We start from the raw sequence: 27577 nt of genomic DNA on the forward strand, positions 1-27577 counted from the left end.
TCTGCTGTGTGGCTGGAGTCAGTGCATGGTGGGGGGGGGCCTCCCTGCTCTTGAAAAAGCCTGGTTCTAGTTTTCCATCAGTGTGTGAGACCCAGGTGCATCCTGCTCAGCGTTCTGGGCCTCAGTTTCCCCATCTGTCAGGCAAAGTAGTTGGAACTTATCTGAGACCCTTCTAGTTCTAAGACTATAGGCTTCTTCACTGGTGTTAGAAATAGCTGGGAATCTGGAAGGTCTTAGGACAGCCATAAGTGAGAGTGGTCTATTCACAGATTAGCCCCAGGAGGGGGGCCCCATGCCCTAAACGGAGGAGCCCCACACTGCAGGCCAATGCCCTGGGCAGGGATAGCATTCCCATGTTCCGGGGGTACAGAGTAGAAGGATTCATTGCTGCCAATTGCTAACGTCTCCAAGAAGTTTAAAAAGCATCCAGCACTTTCAGAGCCATTGTCTCTGGGGCTCTGGAGCAGCCTGAGCGGTTGGTCCCGTGCAAGGATGCTTCCAAGCGTCTTGAAGACTGGGTCCCCGTGAAGCCTTACAATACGCGAATTTACCTGGAGATTTGCATAGGAATAGGGTGGATGGCTGTGCCCTTTATAAAGTCAGGATAAGGACATTCAAAGTTTGAAGGTCGTGTGCCTGCTCAAGGTCATTACTAACCAGCTTTACTTGGAGGGCACATCAGATGATGGGCAGTTTGTCTGTACGTTTAAGCAAGCTGTGTTAGATGGGAGCTGGAGCAGCAGTGCACACTTGTGAAGTTCCATTTCCTTGGGGCACGAATGAATGCAGCTGTAAGATGCACCGAAAAAATTTTTTAAGTGAGAGAAAAAAAAAAATCACCAGTTGAAGACACCTGCCCCTGGACCATTACAGAAGGCGCCACCACTTCTCCCCACGGGCATACCTGAGTCAGGGTGGCATCAAACAGCTTACAGGCCTCATTGCTTGTGGTGGAGAGCGGGAGCCCGGTATCCTTCCATGCCTGCACACAGCAAGATGGACTCTTACTCCATGGAGCCCTCCAAACAAACACACGAACCCCGACCCCCCAAGCAACAAAGATGCTAATGCCTAGCATCCTCTGTAAGACCTGTTCTTGGGGGGCAAGCTGGGCTCCCCGATTTCACAGAGGGTGCAGAGCAGAGAAGGTGAGCCCTGCAGGCGGCAGATCCGATGCAAGTCCCAGGGGCCTCTAAGGAGCTGTGTGTCCCCAGGCAAAGTCCTCCCTGGGACCCTTGGCTGGCCCCCCTGTGAAATGGGGCTCAGGAGGATTGCTGGGTGACTATACAGTGTCCCCCAGGGAGCAGACTCTCACTAAAGTGGGAGTCCCGGATCAGGCTGCTGGGCGGAAGGGGGGCGAGCGCTGGAGTGCAAAACCAGGACTGCGGTCTTCCCGCCTGGCTGGCAAGGGGCACACGATCCACCAACCACGGAAGCAATGCTTCTCATCTCCCTGCTTTACCCCACGATTCAAACAGTGGAAATGTCTCCAAGTGGCAGAACTGTCCACTGTAACGGCGGCTCCCGGTGTCCTGCCAGGGACGCACAGCCTGTCCCGGACAGGGGAAATCTCCCTTACTCTGTCCAGCACAGCGGGCGGCCCCTCGGGATGCGCATTGCTTGGCTGTGGTCAGGGTCCCTCGCTCCTCTGAACTCCCCGTCCTCATCTGCAAAATGGACCCAGGCTCCCTGCCCTGGTGGGTCCCCAAGGAGACGCTCACTAATGCCCAGCGTCCTTGCTGTGCCGGGGTTGAGGAGCTAAACTTTTCAAGAGGGGCCGGGGCCTCCCGGGTACCCCGCCCCGCGCCGCAGGTTTCCCTGGGTGGCGGCCCCACCGGAGGGCCCTCAGGTCCCTTCCGAGCGCCCAGGGCGCGCGCCCGCCTCCCGGAGGCCACGCCCCCGCCAGACCCCCGGCAGGTCCGATCCCTTGTTCCCCAGGACGCCAGGGCTCCCCCGGGTCGCCGGGCCGCGGGGAAGCGGGCGGGGGGCGGCCTCCGCGTACCTGGCAGTCACGCAGCGGCGCGGCCGCGGCCATGGTGCACGGTCGGTGTCGCGGCACCAACGCCGCGGCCTTCCGGGTGGGGGCGGGGCCTGGAGGCCTGGGGGCGGGGCGGACACGCCCCCCGCTCGCTCACTGGTCGGCTTTGGACTCGCGTTCCCCGCTCCGCAAGGCCCCCCCCATCTCCGCGGCCCCGGGGCTCCCACCTCGGGGGCTCTGGGAACCGGGTCGGTTCCGGGCAGGCGGCTTGGGTGTTAGCCTCCGTGTATGCGCCCGGCTCCCGCATCAGACACAGAGCCTGGGGCGGCAGGGTAGAGGACGGGCAGGGGTCTCCTTGTGGGGACCCTCTGGGAGGCGACTGCAAAGTCCCGATGGGAGCAGGGGATCCTCGGGACGGCGGTCGCTTTCAGGCTCTTACAGCCCCACCCGGAAGCCGCGCGCACAAACACTCAGAGGTTATTCTGACCTGCGGGGGCGCCTCGCCCTGCAACCTGTCAGGGTAGAGGCTGAAGTGGCGGGGAGAGTGTCTTTGGAGACCAAAACTTTGCGATGCGGCATTTCCCCTCCCCTTCCCCTCACCCCAACAAGTAGCAGGGCCTTCTGGAGCTCCCTGGAGGGCCTGGGGCCCAGAGGCAACAAAAGGCTGTGGTAGGAAAGCCTTGGCGTGGCTATGGGTGTGCAACCTGGGCAGCTGCGCAGGGCCTCACACTTAGAAGCCCACCCCGCTTGGCTGAAAGCTCTGCTGCCTCTGACTTGAAGTCCTTAGCAGGTTTGGAACAAGGGCCCCACATGTCATTCCTCACTGGGCCCTGAAAATCATGTAGCCAGTCCTCTGACAGCCAAGCCGTTAAAGAGAGCCATCTTTCTGAGTTCCCAGGGCTCACCGCCTCCACCATCACAAACCCTAACCAAGTCAGCATTGGCTCATTTACACACCAATTGTTTCTTGCAGCAGCCCCAAGCCTGTCTTTTTCTTTTTTGTCTTTTTAGGGCCCCACTCGCAGCATATGGAGGTTCCCAGGCTAAGGGTTCAATTGGAGATGTAGCTGCCGGCCTACACCACAGCCACAGCAACGCCAGATCGGAACCATGTCTGCAACCCACACCACAGTTCTCAGCAACGCTGGATACTTAACTGTTCACTGAGCTAGGCCAGGGATGGAACTCGAGTCCTCAGGGATGCTAGTTGGGTTTGTTAACTGCTGAGCCAGGACAGGAACTCCTGGCCTGCCCCTTTGATTTCACTGCCCACACCCCCAATTTGGCCTCTGTCCTTTCCCTCTAACTATGTACGATCTATTTCCCTCACAGCAGAAGGAGGCTTCCAAACTGGAAACCAGAGCGGGGCCTTTCCCGGCTCAACACCCTCCGAAGACTTTCCAACCCACTTGAGATAAAATTTAAATATGTGGCCACGGCCTCTGAGGCCCCACTTGCCGTGGTCGTCGGCCATCTCTCCAAGCGTATCTTCTACCACTCACTCCCCTCCCTGCTCACTCCAGCCCCACGACTACCTTTCCCAATACTAACCTTCTCTTTGCTGACCTTCCCGCTGCTAACCTTGTCACTTTGTTCCTGCCTCCATGCCTTTGCACCTTCAGTTCCCTGTGCTAGGAATGCCACTTCCTTGCTCCTTGTTCTCTTCTTTTTCTTTTTTCTTTCTTTTTCCCTTTTTTTCCCCCCACACCTGCCTCTTACAGAAGTTCCCCAGGCTTGGAGTTCCCGTCGTGGCGCAGTGGTTAACGAATCCGACTAGGAACCATGAGGTTGCGGGTTCGGTCCCTGCCCTTGCTCATTGGGTTAACGATCCGGCGTTGCCGTGAGCTGTGGTGTAGGTTGCAGACGTGGCTCGGATCCTGGCGTAGGCCGGTGGCTACAGCTCCGATTCGACCCCTAGCCTGGGAACCTCCATATGCCGCGGGAGCGGCCCAAGAAATAGCAACAACAACAAAAGACCAAAAAAAAAGAAGTTCCCCAGGCTAAGAATCGAATCTGAGCCATACCTGTGACCTGCACCACAGCTGCGGCAGCGCTGGATACTTCACCCACGCCGCTGGGCCTGGGATCAAAGCCATGCCACCCCAGAGACAATGCCAGATCCTTAACCCACTGTGCCACAGCAGGAACTCCTGTTCCCTAGCTCTTTGTGAGGCTTGCCCCTCATTTCGCACGGATCTGCTGGCTCAGACGGCACCTCCTCCAAGAGGCCTTCCTTGACTCCTCCGACTCATCTTCACTTATTATCTATTAGCCTGTCTTATTTTCCTTCGTATGCCTTATCACAAATATATCATTCCCGAGTTCTTTCTGATTGCCTCTCATCGTCATTATAATGGAAACTCCATGAGAACTGGACCTAGGGCTGATGCCTAGAAAAATGTCTGGCATACAGTAGGTGCTTGAGAAATATGTGTGAAATGGCTATACTAAATGAATTTATGGGGAGTGAAAAAAAATGAGAGGGAATAAGGGATAATAAGAAAACAATTGACAGCCATAGCAATAGTTACATGAAATCATGATAATAATTACACTGTTAATGATCCAAACACCTCAATTAAAAGGCAGAGACTGAGTAGGTTAAAAAAGTACAACCCTGTCAGATGTTAGACCACTTTAAACATAAAGACATGAATAAGCTGAAAGTAAGTGAATGAAAAAACACATGCCACATAGACACTAAGGATAAGAAGGCTGGTGTGGCTCTACCACTGTACTTCATTTTCTCCCACTGTGTTGCAATATAATTGACATACGGCGTGGCTATTTATTTATTTATTTTATTTTGGGGGCCGCACCTGTGGCATATGGAAGTTCTCAGGCTGGGAGTCAACCTGGAGCTACAGCTGCCGGCCTACACCACAACCACAGCCACACCAGATGCAACCCATATTCGGGACCCACACCACGGCTCATGGCAACACTGGATCCTTAACCCACTGAGCGGGGCTGGGGATTGAATCTGTGTCCTCTTGGATACTAGTCGGGTTTGTTTCGGCTGAGCCACTACAGGAACTCCTTAATGTGGCTATTTTAATACCAGGTAAAAGAGACCTCCAAACAAAGATTATTACCAGAGATAAAGAATGTCATCATGATGACAGGAGCGGTTCACCAGGAAGACACCACCACAAATGTGTATGCATCTAATAAACAGAGCCCCAAATAGAGAAAGCAGAAACGGACAGAGTCAAAGAACGACACAGACAATCCCACAGTCACAGACGAGATCAGCATCCTCTCTCGGCCGCTGATACAACAACCAGGCAAAAGTCTAGAAAAGACTTAGATCTAAGCAACACGCCAACTCCTTTTGATCCAAATGATATGTACAGAACAATCCATCCAACAGGAGTAGACTACATATTCTTTTAAAGTGCACACGGAGGAGTTCCTGGTGTGACTCAGCAGGTTATGAACCTGACTAGTACCCAAGAGGATGTGGGTTCAATCCCTAACCTCGCTCAGTGGGTTAAGGACCTGGTGTTGCTGTGAGCTGGGGTGTAGACCAGTAGCTACAGCTCTGATTGGACCCCTAGCCTGGGTACTTCCATATGACACAGATGTGGCCCTAAAAATCAAAAAATAAAAATAAAGTGCACATGGGGAGTTCCTGTTGTGGCTCAGCAGAAACGAATCTGACTAGTATCCATGAGGATGCAGGTTCAATCCCTGGCCTCACTCAATGGGTTAAGCATCTGGCGTTGCCATGAGCTGTGGTGTAGGTCACAGATGTGGATCTGGAGTTGCTATGGCTGTGGCGTAGGCAGGCAGCTGTAGCAATTCAGCCCCTAGCCTGGGAACCTCCATGTGCCACAGGTGCAGCCCTAAAAAGACAAAAAAAAAAGAAAAAAAAAAAAAAAAAGCTAAAGAAGAAGAAAGTGCACATGGAACATACATTGACAGACCACATGATGGGCTTTCAAACACGTCTCAGTAAGTTCAAAGGGATAAAAGTCACACAGATGTGTTTTCTCTGATCATAACAATGTTAAATTAGAAATTGGAGTTCCCGGTGTGGCTTAGCAGGTTAAGAACCGAACACAGTATCCATGAGGATTTGGGTTCGATCCCTGACCTCACTCAGTGGGTTAAAGATCTGATGTTGCTGAGAGCTGGGGCACAGGTCACAGATGTGGCTTGGACCCCATGTTGCTGTGGCTGTGGTGTAGGCCTCAGCTGCAGCTCCAATTGGTCCCCTAGCCTGGGAACCTCCGTATGCCTCGGGGGCGGCCCTAAAAGAGACCAAATAAATAAATAAATAAGTAAATAAATAAAGTAATGACACAGGGTTTCATCCTCAAACAGTAGAAAGAGAAAAGCAAAGGAAAAACCCAGCAGGGATTCCCCTGGCGCTCAGGGAGGCCCTGGTCCCCTCTGCTTTGCAGCGCTATGAGAAGAGCTTTCCTGGGCTGGGGGGACTGGGGTTCCCGCTAAGGGGCCTTCTCAGCAGGTGCAGAGACTGGGCCGCAGGAGCCTCACCGGCACCCCTGATCTGAGGCCTAGCCAGGCGCGGGCACGGCGCCGCCCGGAGCCGGGGCGCCTCGCAGCCTCCCCACCCCCACCCCCCGCGACACCCCGGTGACCCCGCCGCCCCGCGACTCCCTGCCTCGCGACCCCGCGGCCGTTGGCTGGTCCGCCTCGACCTCCGCGGCGCCGCCCTCTCCCCGCAACCATGCGGCCTGGGCCTGCCCTCCTCCTCCTCTCCCTCCTCCTCCTCCTCCTCCTCCAGGGCCCGGGCCTGGCCTCTGGCCGCCGCCCCCCGCCGCGGGCTGCTCGAGGGGGCCGGGCCCCCATCGCCGACGCGCCCCGCTCGCCCGCCGAGGACCTCCGAGGCCCGGCCCCCGCCTCGGCCCGCCGCCCGCCGCCCGCCGCCCGGGCCCCCGTCCCCGTGCGGGGCGAGGCGGCCGCGCCGCGCCGGGTCCAGGCCGCCCAGGGTCCCGGGGTGCGCGGCGGCGGCGGCGGCACCGGCGGCGGCCGCGCCCAACTCAGCCTGCGGCCCCGCGCGGCCCTGGGCGGCGGCCTGATCCGGAGCGGCGGCCGCGGCCGGCCGGCCCTGCGCCGGCTCGCCCGCCTGCCGCGCTCGCTGCCGGGCCTGGAGCCGACCTCCCGCCCGGGGCCGCTCGGGTCCGTCAGCGCCGCGGCCGCCTCGCACGTGTCGCCCAGCTCGCCTCGGCCCGGCGGCAGAGCCAGGTGCCCGACGGACGGCCCCACCCCTGTGGCGTTCGAGGCTGTCCACCCGAACGGTTCCCAAGCCGTCGAGTCGTCGGTGTCCTGCCAGGAGGAAGACGAAGACGAGTACCCCTGCGTTTTGGAGCCGGTGAGGATCCACAGGAATGAGACCGGCCCGCTGCACTGGAGCCGGAGTCGGGAACTGACCGTCAACTCCACGGTGCAGTACCGCTGCCCCAACCTGCAGTTCATTAATTACCACTGGCGACTCTTTCCCGTGAACTCTGTATCCGATGTGCCAAACTGGTCTAGTCCTTTGAGAAATCCACCCTTCAGGGCAGCGATGGAGCCCAACGTTATCCACATCCGGAGGAATTCTTTATCCTGGGGGGTGTACGTGCTTAATATCTCAGTGGTCATCTACAGAAGGCATCCCAGGATACCGATGCTAAGAGACTCTGATTCCATCTACCTAGTCATTGGTAGAGCCCCCCTGAAGGCCGTTATTCCTGGACCTGCCAACATCAGCATTAATTTCACCGAAGGGCTGACTCTGAATGGCTCGGCATCCTCTGACCCAGATGCGCAAAACCCGTCGGAGGGACTTCAGTTTTTTTGGTACTGCACCACAGACCCAAGGAACTACCAAGGGGAGACAGTAAGAGTGAACAGCAGGGACGTTTGCCTCCCGGAGCAGGCCGATCTCAGGTGGCCAGGGGCCTCGGGTCCTGTCCTCACACTTCCGCCAGGAACACTTAAGGGTGCCGGTGCGTATTTTTTCAGGATGGTGATCCAGAAGAACAACAGAACGGCATTTGCTGATAAGACAGTGCATGTGCTCCGAGAACCCACACTTGTAGCCAACATCTCATGCATCGAAAATTGTGATGCAGTGTTGGTTACACCAGACAGGTTTTCTTTGTCTCTGGAGTGCACCCACTGCACGGCAGGCCGTGACGTCTATCGGTGGTCGATTCTGTCCTCCTCAGGTGATGAGATACCATTTGACTGGACCAGGCAAACAGCAACAGGGCGGAATGGTGCTCACTTGTCCATAAAAGCTTTTGCTTTCCAGCGTTTCCCCGAAGGGAACTATTCGGTCTCTCTACATCTAACCACCTGGAGTGGCTGGACCTTGGACTTAAGGCACCCCTTCATTATTAGGCGGATCTCTGAGATCAGAGAATGCAAGATTAGTCCGGCCGAAGGTATCGCGCTGTGGACCAAATTTGTCATCCGGTGCAACAATACCGAGATTAACGTCCCTCTTACGTACAAAATCATCGTTTCGGATGTGCACGGCTTTGGGGAAATCAGCTCGTTAAAAGAGAACACCTTTGGGGCCATCCTGTACCTGGGGGAGGAGCCCACGTCGCCCCCTTCCTTTTTGCCTGTGGGCGTGGTGGCCAGTCACTACGCCGTGAAGCTCTACGTCCAGGCGTACAACAATGCTCTGGGAGCTTTTTCGCAGGTGATCTTGTACGCCACCGTCCAGGCGCCCACGGACAGAAACTCGTCCGGCACGGTGCTGGGGCAGCTGTTCAATTTCACGGAAGGACCAAACTCATCGCTGGCGACGTTGCTTCAGCAGCGGGAGTTCTTACCTGCCGGCTATCTGATATACGTCGTAGCTTCTGTCTTGAACAGCCTGAAGCCGGAACCACCTCTGGAGGCGAACAAGACCAGACTCCAGGAGTACCTCTTCAATCAGACCTTCGCTCTGCCCATCACCACGCTGGTGGAGATTAGCCAGGTGGTCATGTGTGTGACCAAGTTAACCCAGAAGACCTCGGAGTTCACCCCCATGGCGCGCAAGCTGGCCATGGTGAGGGTCTGGCAGGCGAGCCGAGCGCTGCAGCAGTGTCACGCGCGGGACCGGCGCGTTTCCTCCGAGCAGGTGGAGACCGTGAGCACGGGGATCCTGACGAGTCTCTCCAACGTCCTGAGGCAGACCACGCGTCACCAGGTGGAGGAAGAGCCTTTCCACGTGGTGGAGGCCCTGGCAGACACGGTGCTGGCGGTCAAAGTGCCCGAGAACGAGACCACGGCCCTGAGGACCTCCAACTTCAACATGTACCTCAAGAAGACGGAGAAGTGGAACGTCACCAAGTTCTTCAGCGGCCAGCGACACTGTCGCAGTAACTGTTTCTACCCGACCCTGGACGTGAACAGCGCTCCCAGTTTGCCCGCCCGCGCGCCCATCTCTACCATGTTCTGTGAGTTCGCCGACGACCCCTTCCCGTGGCTGAAGTATCAGGCGAGCTCCCTGACGGAGGTGGTGGGCTTCCGCCTGACGGGCGCCGAGGCCTCCGGCGCCGTGACGGACATCACGCCCGACGTGGCGGAGGTGCACCTCCTCCGCAGGAACTTGACCTTCGGGGCCTTTGCCCTCATGGTGGGATCCAGCCAGGAGCCCGGCACCGGGGACGCGGCGTCGAGAAAGACGACGGGGGCGTTCTGCTTCCCGGTGGACAGCCAGACGAGGAAGGAGGTGCTGGTGCACATCGTGACAGAGGTGACGCTCCTGCTCACGGTGCTGGTGTACGCCGGCCGGCAGATGGCGCCCGACGCCTTGGTCGCCACCTTCCTCGTGCCCCACGAGCTCCCTCCGATCGCCAACCACAGCGACCTGTTTGACTCGGCCTGCACCGTGAGGACGGCCCGCGTGCTCTGCCTGTCCCCGTCCCTGCTGAGCGTCCTGGCCCGGCGGGCCGGCGACTCGCCCGAGTGTACCGTCACCATGGTTCTGGAGGCGCCGCGTTTCGTCTTGAAGCCCACGGACAAGCTGGTGAGCATCGCTCTGTTCAGCATCCAGTGTCTGGACATGTACGGGGTCCAGAGCGACTGGCGGGAGGACACCTGTGACCTCGGCGAGAAGAGCAGCTGGGACAAGATCCACTGCATCTGCAGGACGCCCCGGCGGGCCAAGCGGCAGCTGGGCCTCACAGACCTGAGCAGCCTGCCGATGCACACCTACTACGTGGCGGCCAGGGTGATTGTGGTCCCCAACCCCGTGGACCTGCGGCTGGACACCATCCGGAAGGTGATGTGGAACCCCGTGACCCTCCTGACTGTCCTCTTCATCACGCTCCTGTACATCATCCTGGCCTTCTGGGCCCTGCACAGGGACGAGATGGACGAGCTGCTGCGGGAGCACGTGGTGGTGCTGCCGGACAACGACCCTTACGATGACGTGTGCTACCTCGTCACGGTGTTCACCGGCAGCCGCTGCGGGTCCGGGACCAGGGCCGACGTCTTCATCCAACTGCAGGGGACGGAAGGCAGCAGCGACGTGCACTGCCTGAGCCACCCGAAGTTCACCACGCTCTACCGCGGCAGCATCAGCACATTCCTCCTGACGACGAAGAGCGACCTGGGGGACATCCAGGCCATCCGCGTGTGGCACAACAACGAGGGCCGATCCCCCAGCTGGTATCTGAGTCGAGTCAAGGTGGAGAACCTCTTCCGGAGACGCATCTGGCTCTTCCTGTGCCGGGAGTGGCTCTCCGTGGACACCTCTCTGGACAGAACCTTTCCTGTAACGCTCCCGGATACGCCTCTCGCCAGGAGGGACTTTTTCCTCATCGATCTGAGTTACAAGCTGGGGAAGAGCCACATATGGTTCTCCGTCTTCTCGGGCGTCATCTCCAAGCCGTTCAATAGGCTGCAGCGACTGTCCTGCTGCTTGGCGATGCTGCTGTCCTCGCTGCTGTGCAACATCATGTTCTTCAACGTGGACGAGGAGAAGGACGCGCCCGGGGCGCCGGGGGTGCGGCTCATCCGGTCCATGATGATCGGCTTGGAAAGTGCCCTGATCACCGTGCCCGTGCAGGTGCTGATCACCTTCCTCTTCTTCTACTCCCAGAGGCGGCCCCAGGTGAGCCTGGAGGAGGTCTCGCCCCAGGAGCACGTCTTCACGTCCACGAGCGGGCACTGGGAGGAGCGGCTCAAGAAGTGGCACGCGCAGGAAGTTGACAAGGAACGCGTGCGGGCGCCCAGGAAGCACCGGCTCAAGAGGAAGACCCGGGGGCTTCGCAAGGCTCCCACCAAGGCGACCTCTAAAACGCGGTCCAAGGCCAAGCCAGCAGAAAGCCAGGCCCCGCGCGCCCAAGAGAAGAACAGGAACACCAACAACCCGAACGCGGGCGACGATCAGACGGCCGCTTCCGGGGAGTCCCTCGAGCTGCCGGGCATCGAGCCCTTCAAAGAGAAGCCCCGGATCGTCCTGCCCTGGTGGTGTGTGTATGTCGCCTGGTTCCTGGTTTTCGCCACTTCGAGCATCTCCTCCTTCTTCATTGTGTTTTACGGGCTGACGTACGGCTTCAGCAAGTCGATAGACTGGCTCTTCGCCTCCATCTGCGCCTTCATCCTGTCCGTCTTTGTGGTGCAGCCGTCTAAGATCATCCTCTTGACGGGGTACCAAACGGGCAAGCCCAAGTATTCCAAAAACATCTCTTGGGCCACCAACTACCACTACTCCGAGATCAAGCTGTCCGACCTCCGGAAGAACCCGGAGGAAATGCAGAGGCTCCAGGAGTACAACGCCCAGCTCCGCAGCTCCAGGATGTACCAGCCCCTCACCGAGGACGAAATCGGACTCTTCAAGAGGAAGAGGAGGGTCAAGAGGAGGGCCTTCCTCTTCCTGGGCTACATTCTCACTCACTTCGTCTTTCTGGCTCTCCTGCTGGTCCTGGTGGCCCTCCTCCGCCACCGGGACAGCTTTTACTATAATCAGTTCATCCAGGACCAGTTCTCCGTGGATCTTGCGACGGTGACCAAGCTGGGCGACGTCTATCCGTGGCTGAACAGGGTGCTGTTGCCTCTGCTGCACAACGACGCGCGCCCCCGCTTCCTCCCGGACAGCTCCTCCCAAATCCTCGGCCTGCCGCTGATGAGGCAGGTGAGGGCTCAGCCCGGAAACAAAACCTGCCCGCCTGCCAAAAACTTCATGCAGAACAGCCTCCACAAAGAGATCCACTGTCACCCCCAGTACGGCACCGACCCCGAGGACACCAGAAGCTACGCGGGGTCGTGGAGTCGAGTTAGCAAGCGGGCCGTCGCCGAGAACGCCCACGGCTTCACCTACAAGCCTCCAGAAAAGAGATGGAGGTACGCCTCCCACGGGCTGCTGCACACCTACGGGTCAGGGGGGTACGCGTTCTATTTCTTCCCCAAAGAGCAGCCGTCCAACTCCTCCTTGAGGCTCAGCGAACTCCAGGGGAACCACTGGCTGGATGAGAAGACGTGGGCGGTCCTTGTGGAGCTCACCACCTACAACGCCGACGTCCACCTGTTCTGCAGCGTCTTGGTGGCCTTCGAGGTCTCCCAGCTGGGGGTGGTGAACACGAGCCTGTCGGCGCGCTCCTTCTCGCTGGCCAACCTCGACAGGGGCGCCTCGGCCGAGGTCTACCTGTACGTGGCCGTCCTCATCTTCTTCGCCGCCTACGTCATCGACGAGGCCTACGTCCTCGCGCAGGAGGGGACGGCCTACGTCAGGAGCCTGTACAACCTGCTCAACTTCGCCTTCAAGTGCTCCTTCGCCCTCCTGATCGTGCTCTTTCTGAGGAAACACTTCCTGGCCGCGGGCCTCACCCGCTCCTACCTGTCGCGCCCTGAGGATTTCGTCCCTTTCCACGCCGTGTCGCAGGTGGACCACACCCTGAAGGTGGTCTTGGGGGTCCTGATATTCCTGACCATCCTGAAGACCCTGCGCTACTCCAGGCTCTTCTACGACGTGCGTCTGGCTCAGCGGGCCATCCAGATCGCCCTGCCCGGCATCTGCCACATGGCCTTGGTGGTGTCCGTGTACTTCTTCGTGTTCATGGCCTTCGGCTACCTGGTGTTCGGCCAGCACGAGTGGAACTACAGCGACATGACCCACGCCACGCAGACCGTGTTCTCCTACTGCGTCTCGGCCTTCCAGAACACCGAGTTTGCCCACAGCCGGGCGATGGGGGTGCTCTTCCTCTTGTCCTTCACGCTGGTGATGGTCTGCGTCCTCATCAACCTGTTCCAGGCCGTGATCCTGTCCGCCTACGAGGAGATGAAGCAGCCGGTGTACGAGGAGCCCTCGGAAGAAGCGGAAGCCATGGCTTACCTGTGCTACAGGCTAAGGAGCACGTTTGGCCTCCGCAGCGCCCCAGCCAAGCCGAGGCAGGAATCCGAGTTCTTTGTCGACATGGTGTACGGGCAGCCCGAGAGGAACAGCCGCCGGTACCTGGGCCTGAAGACCAGAAACATCAACGGGAAGAAAATGGTTTACCTCGTCGTGTGATCCATCCACGAGGGTGTCGGGCCCCGCAGGCGGGTCTCTCCCCCGGGCCCATCACGGCGGAGAGACCTGTTCGGCGGCTCACGCTGCTTCCGCGCCCTCTCCTTCACCACGCACACCCCTGCGTTCGGGGGTGCCCCCGTCCTGTCATCCACTTTTGAGATCTTAAAAGGCATGCAATGTAGCATCTGACGGCCGTGAGCCCTGGGTGGACTTCCTTTTTAGCTGCGAAGTAGGCATCCTTGGAACTCGCCGCAGTGTAGAGGCTTAGACGCCTAGACGGAGGGAGGGAGCTGGAAGCCCCACCCTGCCCACCGCCACCACCGCCAGAGAACCCTCAGCTGTTTCTGCGGCAAGTGCTAGCGTTCAGCCCAGAGCCCGGCTCCCTCGCCCCGCTGGCCCTGGCGGTGCCCTGTGCAGACGGGGCTGCAGCGCCTCCTCCACCCTCCCTACTGCCGCCGCCCGCACACCAGCTGGGCCAGGGCTGCAGGGCCCTCGCGCGAGGACTTCCAGAACTTGCCCTCGTGCTTGGGAACGCACGGATGTGAGCCAGGGGTCCGAAGCCTGAAGCTTCCCATTTCCTCCTTCAGGCCACTGCAAGCTGAGGGCGTGACATTTCTCGGCATCTTCTGGCCACGAGACATGACTCTTGTTAAACAAGAACGCGTGTGCTTGTCGGGGGCGGGGGTTCACATGGAAAGAGAGTACATACTCTATGTAATGAACGCAGCAACACACACATCCAGCATTTGGGCGCTGACGGCCCGTGGCAAGAAAAGGTGGTTTATTGTTTAAGAAAAACGGACTAGCAGCTGTTGTATTTTCACTCAGAACATGTTCATTTATGTAGATGCCACTATAAGCTTGATGAGAATTAAATGTGAGATTACTTCTGTGGGCTCGGCAGTGGTTTCTTTGAGAGGGGGGCAAAGACACAGAGGGGACAAGCGGGGGGCGGGGGTGACTGCTTTGTCTCAGGCGTTTGCTGCTCACAGGCACCCCTGTGAGCCTGAGCTGCGCTGGAGTGGCCACGATCCTCTACACCCCGGTGGGCACACGCACCGGCACACACGCACAGGCGTGCATGCGCGTCCCACGTTGCTTTCCGGGGAGGGGGAGGGCGGCCTGAGAAGCTGGGGTGGGGAGGGGTCTTCTCTGCCAGGTGAGAAAATGAAGAGGGTTTGTGACTCACCCAAGGCCACCCACATGGTTCCGGTCAGAAGGTTGGTCCGTTTTGGATTTCCCGAGTTCCCTGGTGGGCAAGGTGATGAAGGTTCATGGTGAGCACCTCCCCTTACCACCGGACTTCTGAACACGCTGAGGAAAAGAGTAAACACAGGCGACAGCTGTTTGTTTCCTTTTTCCCGGGGTCTGGTCAGAGGCACTCGCTCATCACAGAAGGAGGGAGTTGAAGCCCTGGGGAATGAGATGTGTGGGCCACGTGGGCAGGCCTGCCCTCAGAGGCTTCAAAGACAGAGGGGAGGAGTTCCCGTCGTGGCGCAGTAGAAACGAATCCGACTAGGAACCATGAGGTTGAGGGTTCCATCCCTGGCCTTGCTCAGTGGGTTAAGGCTTTGGCATTGCTCTGGCTGTGGTGTAGGCCGGCAGCTGTAGCTCTGATCCGACCCCTAGCCTGGGAACCTCCGTATGCTGTGGGTTTGGCCCTCAAAAGACAAAAACAAAAAGGCGGAGGGGAGGCAAGGCAGACTCGCGCACGCTGGGTGGGTGCGCCCAGACAGCCTTCCCACCATTTAGGAATCGGCTAAAGTCTCTGCGCCCTCCTGGTGCTGGGGAGATGGAGAGCTGCGTGAGCTGGCCTCCCTTCCCTGGAAGAAACCCACCAGACCAGCACAGCATCCTGTGATCCAGGGCTGTGAGTTCCAGGGTCAGAAATGCGGGGCCAATCCGAGGGTCGCAGGAACAAGCATGCGAGGGTCAGGACCAGGGAGCGTGGCTGCAGGTCCTGTGCTGCAGACAAGACGCTCGACCTCTGGTTACAGTGAGACGTCTGGCAGAGTCATGGGACCGCTTCCATGTACACTGGGAAAGAGGGGAGTGCCGGGGGCCCCCTAAATATGAGAGAGCAAGTATTTACATCATTTAGGAATAAAGAGATGCCACCTACAACATTATCCGTGTGAAAATAAGGGGAAACCTCACCAAAAGGGAGCCAGGAGGCCAGAAGGGGGAGCTCTCACGCAGGTACCGCTCAGATGGATACCAATCCCAACAGGTACCTTGCATCTCCGGCAGAAAGTGACACCACCCTATGACCTGCCAGCCTCTCGTGTTGGCCAGCAGCAGCTCAGCCAATGAGAGACTGTCACAACTCAGCCATGAAAGCCACTACATTTGGTACGGTGTTTCTTCCAACGGACTTTTTATCTGCAACAGCCCCTCCCAGCCTCCCCTTTTCCTCCATAAAAGAGTTTCCCCTCCTCTGCTTTGCCAGACTCACATGTTCCAAATCGCAACTCCGCTGCTCCCGAGTAGACCTGTTTTATTGTCGTACGTTAACCTCAGGAAGCCAAACTGACAAGTAAGACAAATCAAAATTTAGGTTCCTCTGGGAGGTCCTTTTCACAGGACATGGCAACAGTTTCTAAAGGAGTCTTTAGAGACTTGTTCGCATCGCATTTAGAGGTACAGGGTAGACGCACACCAGAACTAGTCGGAAACAGCTATGGATACCCACCCAAGTCTCCATGGCTTGGGAGGAAAACGAGATAAACGTACGCTTGTTAGGGCAGAGCAGGTGAACAAGTTCTACGCGCAGAGAGACTGTTCCAGCCGTAGCTCCGTGTCCTTAATCCATTTCAAACCCTTTTACTAATCATGAAGACGTGCATTTGCAAAGCCTGTGCTAATATCCTGTTAAATATTTACTTAAAAACCTGCAACACTAAAGGCATTTTGTCCATCGGCCACACACTCAGGTCCCAGACTGCATCCTCCCTTCACCCTCCACAGAGAACCAAACTTTCCCTTGAGCCAGAAGAAACCTCCAGTGTGGTGTGTCATGAAGACTTTATCTGGCACTGGTGACGCTGCTGCACTTAGGGAAAATTCATCTTGCCACACACTTAAGAAAGCATGTACTTTCCTGTATGTGTGTTGTACTTTAAAGAGTTTGCTTAAAAAACCACGTCCTGCTTCTGGAAGTTCACTAGCACTGGAAGCAACATGCCAGCCTTTGGACCTGATGATGGCTGCGTCACGTGGGAAAGGTATGTTTGTTTTCGCAAGAAACTGCCAAACTCTCTTCCAAAGCGCCTGTACCATTTTGCATTCCGCCAGCAGCGAATGAGACTTCCTGTCGCTCAGCATCCTCCCCTGCCCTTGGTGTTGTTGTGTTGTGGAGTTTGGCTGTTCTATTAGGTGTGCAGTGGTATCTCCCTGCTGTTTTAATTTGCATTTCCCTGATAGCACAGGATGCAGGCCACCTTTTCAGATGCTTATTTGCCATCTGTGTATCCCCTTGGGTGAGGGGTCTGCTCAGTTCTTTTGCCCATTTTTTAATCAAATTGCTTGCTTTCTTCCTGTTGCATTTTAAGAGTTCTTTGTGTATTTTGGAGAAGAGTCCTGTATCAGATTTGTCTTTGGCAAATTCTTTTGCCCACTCTGTGGCCTGTCTTTTCCTTCTCTTGATTGGGTGCTTATTTCGTGTGCAGTTTCTTTCAGGAAACCATTTTCGTTTAAAGCTTTATTAGATATTTTTAATTCTTTTGGGGTTTTTGGTAAGCTTTTTCTATTAGTAACTGGGACAACTCAAATCAAAATTAACTTTATTTTCTCCCAGAGACCATGGTTTGCTCCGATATTAAGCGATAGCCTATCACTTAACCCTTCCAGCGCAGCTTGTAACTTGTCCAAACGATCTCAAGGCTTTGACATCATTGACGTGATTACCGGTCACGTATCTGAGACTGGATATAGGTCACATTTGAAATACTTCATCAAGACGGTCCACCTTTGGGCAGATCCAGAAATAAAAACCAGCAGTATATAATCTTTGAATTAATCCAAAGAATGTCATTGTTGTAAGCACAGTTGAGGTCCTATGTTCTAGGAACAAAATCAAAGTGCTTATTAGCTCCTGAGGCTCAGGGCAGGAGCCCCTCTTGCTCAGGTCCAGGAATGGTTTTCAGCATTACCAAAATACCTTGTATAATCCTTATTTCTTAATTCCCCGAAAGAAAAAGTCCCAGACCTCAGGGTGTCTGGGTTTCGAATCACCCCCTAACCCCATAAAACGGTGCCCCACACACAGCAGAGGGGAAGAAGTGGGGTGTGATGGTCACAGCCGGTCTAGAACCTGAGGCCTGGGCCAGGGGGAGCTTAGGGTCCAGAGGATCCTTTGAAGCAGGCGTGGTTGGTGCCCCAGGGCGAGGACCTGGAGGCTGAAGGATGGTGGGGCCCGGGTGATGGCGGGCGTTCCAGGCCACTTTACCGCTTTGGAGGAGCAGCTACAAGTCCCTGGGTGCAAACAGCTTTTAAAGGTTGCAGGAAGCGAGAAGGCTCATTTTGAATTCATTTCGTCTGTTGCCTTAGGAGACACAGTTGACTTTTCCTGCAGCCCTGGGCCCAGGTCCCGGGGCTCCTGTTCTACTGGGGGGACAGGTAGCAGACCTAAGACCATTTCGGTCCGAGGCGCAGGCTGAGCGAAACCACGTGGCGATGGGGCCGGGTTACCCATGGGCCGCGCGAGGGCCGCACCGGCTCCGTGGAGCTGGATGGGAAGCCCAGGAAGAACCTGACAGCCTCCGCGCAGCCAAGACTGCAGCCCCGTCAGCAGGAGCCGACAAGCAGAACCCAGGCCCCGCCCTACCGCCGCCAACCGCGAGACCTGAGGTTCCGGAAGCCGCCGCGAGGCGGAAGTCCGCCGAGAAGCCCCGCCCCCGCCCGCGCTGCGCACGCGCCCAGGGCGGACGGCCGCCTTGGGGGCGGGGCCGCGCACGCGCCTTGGGCTGGGCCGCGCAGGCGGAGGCGGAGGTGAGTGGTGCGGCCTGACGGTCCGGAGGGTAGTGCGCTTCCCGCTCGCGGGGCCGGACTTGGGCGGCTCAGCGGAGCCCGGCGGGGTTTGGAACCCGGAGGCCCGAGCGGCTGCGCACGTTGCGGCGTTGGGGGCGGGCACGGAGCGGGTGGCCTGCGGGGCGTTGCAGGAACGGAGGGCGAGCACGGAGCGGGTGGACGGAGAGGAAGAGCCCTGCGGAGACGCCGGGATCCTGCGGGGCGCCGCTGCGCCGACCTGACATAGCCAAGGGAAAAGCCAGGGAACACGCGGACAGGGCGATAGACATTAGCCGAAATGAAACACAGAAAAGAGGACCATGTCTTATGTTGAAGCCTTCAGGTCATTTGGACTTTACTTTTGTGTATGGTGTGAGGGTGTGTTGCACGTGGCTGTCCGGCTGTCCCCACACCACTTGCTGAAGAGACTGTCCCCAGTGTATATTCTTGCGTCCTTTGTTGAAGATGAATTGACCATGGGCGTGTGTGTTTATTTCTGGGCTCTCTGCTCTGTTGCATTGATCTGTAGGTCTGTCTCTCTGCCAATACCATGCCATTTTGATTACTGTAGCTTTGTAGTATTGTTAGAAGTCTGGGAGGGTGATGCTTCCTGTTTTGTTCTTTTTCTTCAAGATTGTTTTGGCAATCTTTTGTGGTTCCATATACACTTTTGGGTTATTTGTTGTAGTAAAAAATGTCATGGTTAATTTGATAGGAATCACGTTAAATGTGTAGATTACTTTGGGTGGTATAGCCACTTCAACAGTATTAATTCTTCCAGTCCAAGAGCATGGGCTGTCCTTGCATTTCTTTAATAAATCATCTGCAGTTTCCTTTATTAATGTTTTATACTTTTCGGTGTATAAATCTTTTACCTCCTTGGATAGGTTTATTCCTACATATGTATGTATGTATGTATTTATCTTGGTGTGACTTTAAAAGGTACCTGCAGTTCTTTGGTGGCCTAGTGGTTCAGGGTTTGGCGTTGTCACAGCTGTGACTTGGGTTCAGTCCCTGGCTCAGGAATTTCTGCATGCTTTAGGCATGACCAGAAAGTAAATGAATAAATAAAGGTATTGGCTTTTTTTTTTTACATTCCTTTTCTGACATTTCACTCTTAGTGTAAAGCAATGCAGCCCATTATAGCCATTTCACCAAAGCAGAAGTACAGATGGCCATTAGGCACATGAAAAAACTGCTTAACATTGTTAATTATTGGAGAAATGCAAATCAAAATACAATGAGGTACCACCTGACACCAGTCAGAATGGCTATGATTACAAAGTATACAAGTAATGGGAGTTCCCCTCATGACTCCGTGGTTAATGAACCTGACTAGCATCCATGAGGATGCATGTTCAATCCCTGGCCTCACTCAGTGGGTTAAGGATCAGGGTTGCTGTGAGCTGTGGTGCAGGTCACAGATGCAACTTGGATCCCACATTGCTCTGCTCTGGCTCTGGTGTAGGCTGGTGGCTACAGCTGCAATTGGACTCCTAGCCTGGGAACCTCCCTATGCTGCAGGTGTGGCCCTAAAAAGACCAAAAAAAAAAAAAGAAAAGAAAAGAAAAAACCCAGTCTACAAATAACAAATGCTGGAGAGGATGTGGAGAAAAAGGAGCCCTCCTACACTGTTGGTGGGAGAAGTTGGTACAGCCACTATGGAGAATAGTATGGAGTTTCCTCAGAACTAAAATAGAACTAAAGGAGTTCCCATCGTGGCTCAGTGGTTAATGAATCCGACGAGGAACCATGAGGTTGCGGGTTCGATCCCTGGCCTTGCTCAGTGGGTTAAGGATCTGGCGTTGCTGTGGCTGTGGTGTAGGCTGGTGGCTACAGCTCCGATTATACCTCTAGCCTGGGAACCTCCATGTGCTGCTGGAGTGGCCCTAGAAGAGGCCTAAATAAATAAATAAAATAAAGAAAGAAAGAAATAAAATAGAACTGAAAATGAAGTTACCATGTGATCCAGAAATCCCACTTCTGGGCAAATATCCAGACAGAACTATAATTCAAAAAGATAATGCACCCTTGTGTTCATAGCAGCACTGTTTACAATAGCCAAGACATGGAAAACAATCTAAATGTCCACTGACAGATGGATAAAGGAGAAGTGGTACGTATATACAATGGAGTACTACTCAGCCATAAAAAGAATGAAATAATGCCATTTGTAGCAACATGGATACAACTAGAGATTATACTAAGTGAAGTCAGCAAGAGAAAGACAAATACCATATGTTATTACTTATATGTGGACTCTAAAATATGATAGAAGTGAACCTATTTTGTGAAACAACCAGGAGCAGACCTGTCTTGCCAGGTGGGGGAGGGTGTTGGGGAAGGATGGAGTGGGAGGTTGGGGTTACTGGAGGTCAGCTATTATACATACAACAAGGTCCTACCGTATAGCACGGGACCTGTATTCAATATCCTATGCTAAACCCTAATGGAAAAGAATATAAATATAGGATATGGAATATTGTTCTCTGTATATATAAGTGTGTATGTGTGTGTGTGTGTGTGTGTGTGTGTGTGTGTGTGTGTGTGTGTGTATGATCTAAGGAATATTTTAAAAAGAGTGAAAAACCAAACCCCAGAACAGAGGGTCCAAGAACCGCAGGACAACATCAAAGTTCAATGTCCTTGCAGTTGAAATCTCAGTGAGAGAAGGGACAGAAAGGGGCAGGGGACACATTTGAAGTGTCCAAAAGTAATGAAAAGTATCCAACTATGGATCAAGCTGTGTAAACAGGATACACGGGTTTAAAAGGCGTGGGGGAAGCAGATGTGTATTCAAACTCCTGAAAGCCAAAGGTGAACAAAAGCTTCAAGGCAGCCAGAGGGAAACCCCCTGGGTAGAGACCGAGGGTGGGGGGGAAGAGCCCTCCGGGTGTCAGCAGCAGCAGGAATCGAGGCTGGGAGGTGCAGGGAATATATCTGAAGCGTCGGGAGCAGCCTGCCGACTTGGGGGTGGGGGGGCCTCAAAGGCCAAGGAAGGGAGTTTATTCTGTGATCAGGTGGGGAGCCCCTTAGCTTTGACGCACCACCTGGAGCCTTACGTTTTGTAAAATCCTGTTGAATTTTGTCATGAAATGATGGCGTGGTTTTCTTCCTTTGCTGTGGTAGTATCATGAGTTGCCTTCACGGTTTTTCGAGTGTTAAACTAACATTGCATTCCTGGGTTGGATCCATTGGCCATGATGCTCCAGGTTTCCCATGTATCATTGAATTCGGTGTGCTAATACCGTGCTAAGGATTTTTATTTGCACAGGATATCGGTCTGTAGTTTTTCCTCGTATAGCTTTGTCTTATTAATGGTGCCAGGGTAATAATACTGGCAGTTTAAGCATCCATATAATACTGCCATGGAGTGGCTTGGAAAGTGTTCCTTTCTCATAGTCTGAAACAGTCTCTGTGGGTTGGTATTGCTTCGTCCTTAAATGCTTGCCTATTTGTTGGGAAAGCCGCTGGGCGTGAAGTTTTGCGGGTGTTCTCTTTCCTTTTAAAGGAAAATTTTAAATTATGAATTTACTTTTCTTAATTGACATACGGCTATTCAGGTTTTCTATTTCTTTTTGAGTCACTTTTGATAATTGGTGTTTTTTTAAGAAATATGTGCATTTCATCTAAATTGTCAAATTTATTGGGTACGAAGTTCACAGCATTCCGTTACTATCCTTTAAATGTCTGCAGCCTTAGTGATATCCCCTGTTTCATTCCTCATTATGGTAACTTGTGTCTTCTTCCCATTTTTCTTTTTATTTATTTTTTCTTTTTATGGCCACACCCACTGCATACGGAAATTCCTGGGCCAAGGACTGAATCCAAGCTGCAGCTGCGACCTCCACCACAGCTGCGGCAACACTGGATCCTTAACCCACTGCCCCAGGCTGGGGATCGACCTGAGCCACTGCAGTCAGATTCTTAACTCACTGTCCCATGGCGGGAACTCTTGTTTTTCTTGATCAGTCTAATGAGAGGTTATCAACTTTATTGAAGTTTTGAAATAACCAGCTTTTGTTTTATTGATTTTTTCCTATTGTTTGTCCATTTTCTGTTTCTTTGATTTCTGTTCTTTATTATTTTATTGTTTATGTTGAGTTTAACTTGCCTTTTTCTACCTTCTTAAGGTAGAAACAATTTTTTTTTTTTTAGCTGTGCCCACTGCGTGTGGAATTTCCTGGGCCAGGAATTGAATCTGCACCACAGTAGTGAGAATGCCAGGTCCTTAACCCCTGAGCCACCGGGAAACTCCAAAACTTAGGTGATTTTAGACCTTCTTTTCTAATTTAAACATTTAAAGTGGTGAATTCCTGGGAGTTCCTATCATGGCTCAGTGGTTAATGAATCCGACTAGGAACCATGAGGTTGCGGGTTTGGTCCCTGCCCTTGCTCAGTGGGTTAAGGATCTGGCGTTGCCGTGAGCTGTGGTGTAGGTTGCAGACGTGGCTCGGATCCCGCGTTGCTGTGGCTGTGGTGTAGGCCGGCGGCTACAGCTCTGATTCAACCCCTAGCCTGGGGACCTCCATGTGCCATGGGAGCGGCCCAAGAAAATGGCAAAAAGATAAAAAATATAATAAAGTAGTGAATTCCCTGGAAACACCGCTTAAGCTGTGTTCTATGTATTTTGACATTTTTTATTTTAGTTTTCATTGAATTCAAAATATTTTCTAATTCTTCTTGTGAGTTCATCTTTGAATTATGCTTTATTTAGAAGTATATCATTAAATTTCCAAATATTTGGAGATTTTCCAGGTATCTCTGTGACTAATTTTAATTTAATTATTTTGGGGTGGAGAACACACTCCGTGATTTCAGGCTTTTAGAGTTTGAGGCTCATGTTATCTTGGTGAGTATCTCACATGCGCTTGGAAATAACGTGTGGCCTTGAGCAGGTGTGGTACTCGCTCTGGGGTTCCTTGTCTGTAAGGAGCAGTGGTGGCTTTGAGATGTTGGGGGGGGTCTCTCTTCTGGACCTGACAGGTCCTGTCTCCTGGTTTTGCAGATGGCGTGTGAGGCAGAGCACAGTCCCTTGGGCATGTTCGAGTGCCAGCTCTGTGCCTTAACAGCCCCTTACAGCTACGTGGGGCAGCGGCCCCCCTACACCCAGTCCATTGTGTGAGTACCAGTGTCCCAGTGGCCCGGGAGGCACAGGGCAAGGTTCTGGGGCCATCCAGCACCTTCCGGTCCCTACCTCCCCGTTCAGCCCAGAGTCCAGCACCTGCTCCAGCTGTGGGGTGGAAACACCTGGCTCAGGCTCAGCAGCTAGGGATGCAGGGGCGGTGCAGGCCGCCCCCGCTGGGGCTGGGCCTTGTTGCCCATTGCGCTGGTTCCTATGAGGCACCTTCTCAGTGGGAGGCGGCCTGCCCTGGCCCTTGTCCTGCTGGGAGTGCGCCCTGAGCACGGCTTCCCAGGCACCTGCCCAGGGAAGGCCTGGAGCAGAGCCACGGGGCCCTGGGGCTTGACTCTTGACCTTCGGCTTGTCCTTCATCAGATGCCACTGCGTGGGGCTGACCAGGACCTCACTCACGTGGGTCAGGCGGGGGGAGGGGGGGGCAGGCTCCTTTCCTCCTGTGTCACCTGGGAACGTGTCGGTCCCCTTTCTGTGCTGCGAGGCCGCCCCTTACCCAGTGCAAGGTGCCTGTTCTCTCTGCGGGAAAGCAGCCACTTGGGAGTGGGCGTCATCCCGGGGCCTCGTGCCCCCCCTCGCCCCCCTCGCCAGGCTGGGGGTGGCCGTGGGGGCGAGGAAGCAGCAGCCCTTCTTTGGCTGCGGAGGAGGGGGTCCTCTCCCTGCGGGTGTCACGGAGCCCAGAGCAGGTCGCATTTCAGCCCCAGGGCTGGGTGAGGGGGTGGCTCCCCAAGCGCACGCGCAGTGGGCAGGTCCGTCCAGCTGCGCGGCCCCCATCAGCAGAGGTTGGGCCGTCCGCCCACCGGCGCCCCTCGGTGTCCCGCAGGCTCCTGGAGGAGAGCTACGTCATGAAGGACCCCTTCACCTCCGACAAGGACAGGTTCCTGATCCTCGGCTCCAGATGCAGTCTGTGCGGCAGGCTGGTGTGCGTGGGCCCGGTGGGTGAGCCGCGGGCGCCCGGCCGCCTCCCCTCCCTGCCTGTGGCGGCGACCTCACATGCGGGGCCGGGGAGAGACCCTTCCCCAGGGCCGGCGAGAGCAGCAGCCTTTCCCGCCCTTGGTGACCCGGGAGCCCTCACAGTCGCTTGGGGGGCGGGCGTCAGGGGTCTCTTCCGGCAGCTGGTCTGCCTTGTCAAGGGTGGGTCCCCGCGGCCCCCAGAGGGGTAGGGGGCAGGCAAGCGGGTCGCTTAGAGCATCCCAGCGGGTTGAGGAAGAGATTCGCCGAGGCTCCGTCCCCCCAAGAGCCCCTCCCCTGCCACCAGCTGTGCTCCTCCCTGGGTGGTGGCGGCCTTTCCCCTTGTTCTGGGCCCTTCCAGGGGGTGGAGGGGCGCTTTCCAGAGGCTTCCTTCACTCCTGTCCCGCCTCGTCAGGCCCAGCCATGCTGCACCCGTGTTATGCATGCATGCATGGGTCAGGAAGCCGAGGTGTGGCGAGGCCCAGCTGGCAGGTCACTGGGTAGCTGGGCCTGTTTGCAAGCCTAGGGCGCCTGGAGGAGCAGGCCCCCATCCTGGAACCATAACCGCTGCCTGCAGCTCTGACCCTGGCTGTTTTGCAATGCCTCCCCCCGCCCCCAGCTCATCTTCCCCTTCTCAATTAGGCGAAGACACCTCCTTAGGGTGGCCGGCCAGGCCCAGGGTCCTGCTCTCCCTTCCCTTGGCTCTGGCTCCACCCCCCACCCGCCCAACTGCCTGGGCCCCGCTGGGACCCTGCCTGCGCCGCCCCCGCTGGGAGGAGCCCGGCCTCTGTGAGCGGCCCTGAGCTTCCTCCTCCTCTTGCAGGAATGCAGTCTGTTTTACTGCAGGAGGTTCTGCCTCCCCTGTGCCCAGGAGAACGCTGCTGCTTTCCCTCCGGAAGTTCAGCAAGATTTGGAGAAAAAGAAAAGCCCACGCAAGAGGCCTTCCAGCCAGCACGGCTCTCGGACGTGAGCGCAGCCGGGAACCGGGTCCGCAGTAGTGCCGGCCCTGCACCCGGCTCCTGGCTCCCGCTTGCGGGCTTCTGCGGCCTGGGGCAGAGATGGGGCCGAGCTGGGAGCTGCCGTGCCTGGCGCTGTTTCTGGGCCACGGGAGGCAGTGTCTGCAGCCCGAGGGACCTGAGCGACAGGGCCAGAGGACCACGCCGAGAAGGTGCCCAGACCCCGGTGCGCCAGAGCTGCTGTCAGTGCTGAGACGGCGGGCGCCCCTTCCCCTGCCCCCCGCCCTCAAAGGCCCTCTGTAGCAACTGGTGAGAAGCCACCCGTGGGCTCCCCTCTGCCCGCAGGTCTTAGCGGACCCAACAGCTCTGTGCTGTTCTGCAGCTTCTGCGGGGCCAGAGAACCCTTTCCCGGGGGTGTTAGAAATGTGTCTGATGAGAGGATGAATAAAGAGCCTTTACGGATGGATGCCGGCGCTGGGCTTTGTGAGCTGGGGCCACACTGACTGGGGCCCACCGTGAAGGACTCGTGGAGGCAGAGACGCCTCCAGGAGGGGCCGGGGGTGGGGGGCCTGCTCCAGGTCCAGGGTGGACGCTCCAGGACGAGATTGTTGTTTGAAACCAAAACGTTCATCTCACCACAGCCTTCAAAACCCACCAAATAATTTTTAAAAATAGTTTATTTTTTTAAACCATTAAGGCAAAGCTGTACCCTGAAATTAACTCTTTACATTCATCAGTCTTACAGTAGGACATTCCAGATGTGTAAGTTCCCGTGAATTCAGGACAGAAATCAACACATACGATCAGTTCAATCTCCTAAAGGGAAAGTGAATGAGACCCAAGATTTTTTTAAAAATTAAGTTATTTTATATCTGCTTTCTAACTGCCTGGAACCACCAGAGTAAAGTGACAGGTTAGATTCCGTTTGCTCTTCCCCGTAGCCCCGGCTGTCCCCAGAGGGTCTGGTCCAGGGAGGGGATGCCAGAGCCTGCTCGGAAAAGATGGGCTTTGGGATTGCCGCTGTTTAGTACAAGACAGAAGGGGCCTGTCAGCCCCTGAGCACTGCGTATAAGGCACCCAAGATCAGGAACAAGCACACACCGCGACGCCAAGGCCAGTCCTGGCGCTGGGAACCTGCGCGGCTCTGCCCCACACGTCCTGGGGGCAGACACATCGGGCGGGCTCTGCCCCAGTATGGAAACAGTGTCTGGGAGACTCGGGGTCTGTGGCTTCTGCCACACGCCCGGGTTGGGCTCTGGAGGTGCCAGAGAACCAGCTGGTATGAATCACTGCCACCGGCGTCTTCCAAAGGGCCGGGATCTTTGGTAACAGCCCACAGGGAGCGATTCCCTGAAGAGCAGACAGCCACCCACTGTGCAGGCCTGGCTCGTGTCTCCTGGGAAATCGGTGCCGCCCAAGCTGGGTCCGAGGCAGCCTCGCTGGTGGGAATGACACAGACTCGCCTGTGCATACCGGGCACGTGAAGCACGGCGAAGGGAACAGGTTTACAGGGAAGTAAATCCCGCGTGGCTCAGGAGCGAGAAGCCCTGATGTGTGTGTGCCTGTGTGCGAGCGTGTGTGCGTGAGCTCGTGTGCAGGGCACACACCGTTGTTTCAGCTTCCTTTGTGTTTCCAACCCGTCCAAAGCCAGGCTACTAACAATTAACACTGATTTCAGAAGAGTCCCAATGTTTGTTATTAGGTGCATGATTGTACGTTAATAAAACGTTTATACTAGGATTTTCAAAAACTCAAATCACAGTATTTAAGACACAGCTATTAACACAGCTCGTTTCACCACAGAGTGTGGAAAAGGTAGTGACACTGGAACACAAACACTGTAATCTTGCCCAAAAGGGGACTGAGTGGTAGCCATCTCCTATGAGGTACATTTTTTTAGGCCTGAAAAAAGGACCAGACCATTTTCCCAGGAGTTCCCGCTGTGGCGCAATAGGGATTAGCGGCGCCTCTGCAGTGCCAGGACGCGGGTCTGATTCCTGGCCTGGCACAGTGGGTTAAAGGATCTGGCATTGCTGCAGCTGCAGCGTGGGGCACAACTGCGGCTCTGATCTGATCCCTGGCTG

General features: G+C 55.7%; 3 protein-coding genes across 17 annotated transcripts in view; 2 read left to right on the forward strand and 1 right to left on the reverse strand.

Moving 5' to 3' along the window:
- The window catches only part of TTC38 (tetratricopeptide repeat domain 38), a 38718-nt gene extending 20384 nt beyond the window's left edge, over window positions 1–18334 (reverse strand). For 6 of the 12 annotated variants that reach the window (XR_014845577.1, XM_085025397.1, XM_085025392.1 and 3 more), the window contains exons 1-2: window positions 2003–2066; window positions 905–982 (exon numbers count right to left, since the gene is read on the reverse strand). Coding sequence is in view for 2 of the 12 variants with exons in the window: in XM_085025387.1 (XP_084881513.1) it covers window positions 905–982; window positions 2003–2035 (111 nt within the window). In the remaining 10 variants the exon portion in view is untranslated. Of the gene's footprint in view, window positions 1–657; window positions 785–904; window positions 983–2002; window positions 2067–14634; window positions 14760–15900 lie in introns of those variants that run through there. The other 6 variants (XM_085025394.1, XM_085025395.1, XM_085025390.1 and 3 more) reach the window with 2 other exon arrangements.
- PKDREJ (polycystin family receptor for egg jelly) lies at window positions 2034–14335 on the forward strand. Its single transcript, XM_021093095.2, has 3 exons — window positions 2034–2078; window positions 6506–6625; window positions 6732–14335. Exons 1-3 carry the CDS (start codon window positions 2034–2036, stop codon window positions 13443–13445), a joined length of 6879 nt encoding a protein of 2292 aa, XP_020948754.2. The 3' UTR covers window positions 13446–14335.
- Window positions 18335–18406: 72 nt separating the features above from the next.
- On the forward strand, window positions 18407–25959 carry CDPF1 (cysteine rich DPF motif domain containing 1). Of its 4 annotated transcripts, none has more exons than XM_005655470.4 (4): window positions 18407–18795; window positions 23461–23573; window positions 24410–24521; window positions 25361–25959. In XM_005655470.4, exons 2-4 carry the CDS (start codon window positions 23461–23463, stop codon window positions 25505–25507), a joined length of 372 nt encoding a protein of 123 aa, XP_005655527.1. In that variant the 5' UTR covers window positions 18407–18795; the 3' UTR covers window positions 25508–25959. The 4 variants fall into 4 exon arrangements, with proteins under 4 accessions (XP_005655527.1, XP_084881531.1, XP_003126001.1 ...); XM_085025405.1 differs by having other exon boundaries at window positions 18407–18434; window positions 24410–24525; XM_003125953.5 differs by having other exon boundaries at window positions 18407–18434.
- The last annotated feature ends 1618 nt before the right edge of the window (window positions 25960–27577 follow it).

This window comes from Sus scrofa, chromosome 5 (assembly GCF_054392235.1).
Source record: "Sus scrofa isolate SSC_HxYL_T2T_F1_AM1 chromosome 5, Sscrofa_HxYL_maternal_Yorkshire_Landrace_v2.0, whole genome shotgun sequence".
Taxonomy (NCBI): domain Eukaryota; kingdom Metazoa; phylum Chordata; class Mammalia; order Artiodactyla; family Suidae; genus Sus; species Sus scrofa.

Coding starts and splice junctions, on each gene's coding strand:
- CDPF1 (XM_085025405.1), top strand. CDS start 23,461: ATGGCGTGTGAGGCAGAGCACAGTCCCTTGGGCATGTTCGAGTGCCAG. Junction 23,574..24,409: donor CCCTACACCCAGTCCATTGT/GTGAGTACCAGT, acceptor GGTGTCCCGCAG/GCTCCTGGAGGAGAGCTACG. Junction 24,526..25,360: donor GGTGTGCGTGGGCCCGGTGG/GTGAGCCGCGGG, acceptor CTCCTCTTGCAG/GAATGCAGTCTGTTTTACTG.
- PKDREJ (XM_021093095.2), top strand. CDS start 2,034: ATGGTGCACGGTCGGTGTCGCGGCACCAACGCCGCGGCCTTCCGG. Junction 2,079..6,505: donor CCAACGCCGCGGCCTTCCGG/GTGGGGGCGGGG, acceptor TCTGAGGCCTAG/CCAGGCGCGGGCACGGCGCC. Junction 6,626..6,731: donor TGCCTCGCGACCCCGCGGCC/GTTGGCTGGTCC, acceptor CTCCTCCTCCAG/GGCCCGGGCCTGGCCTCTGG.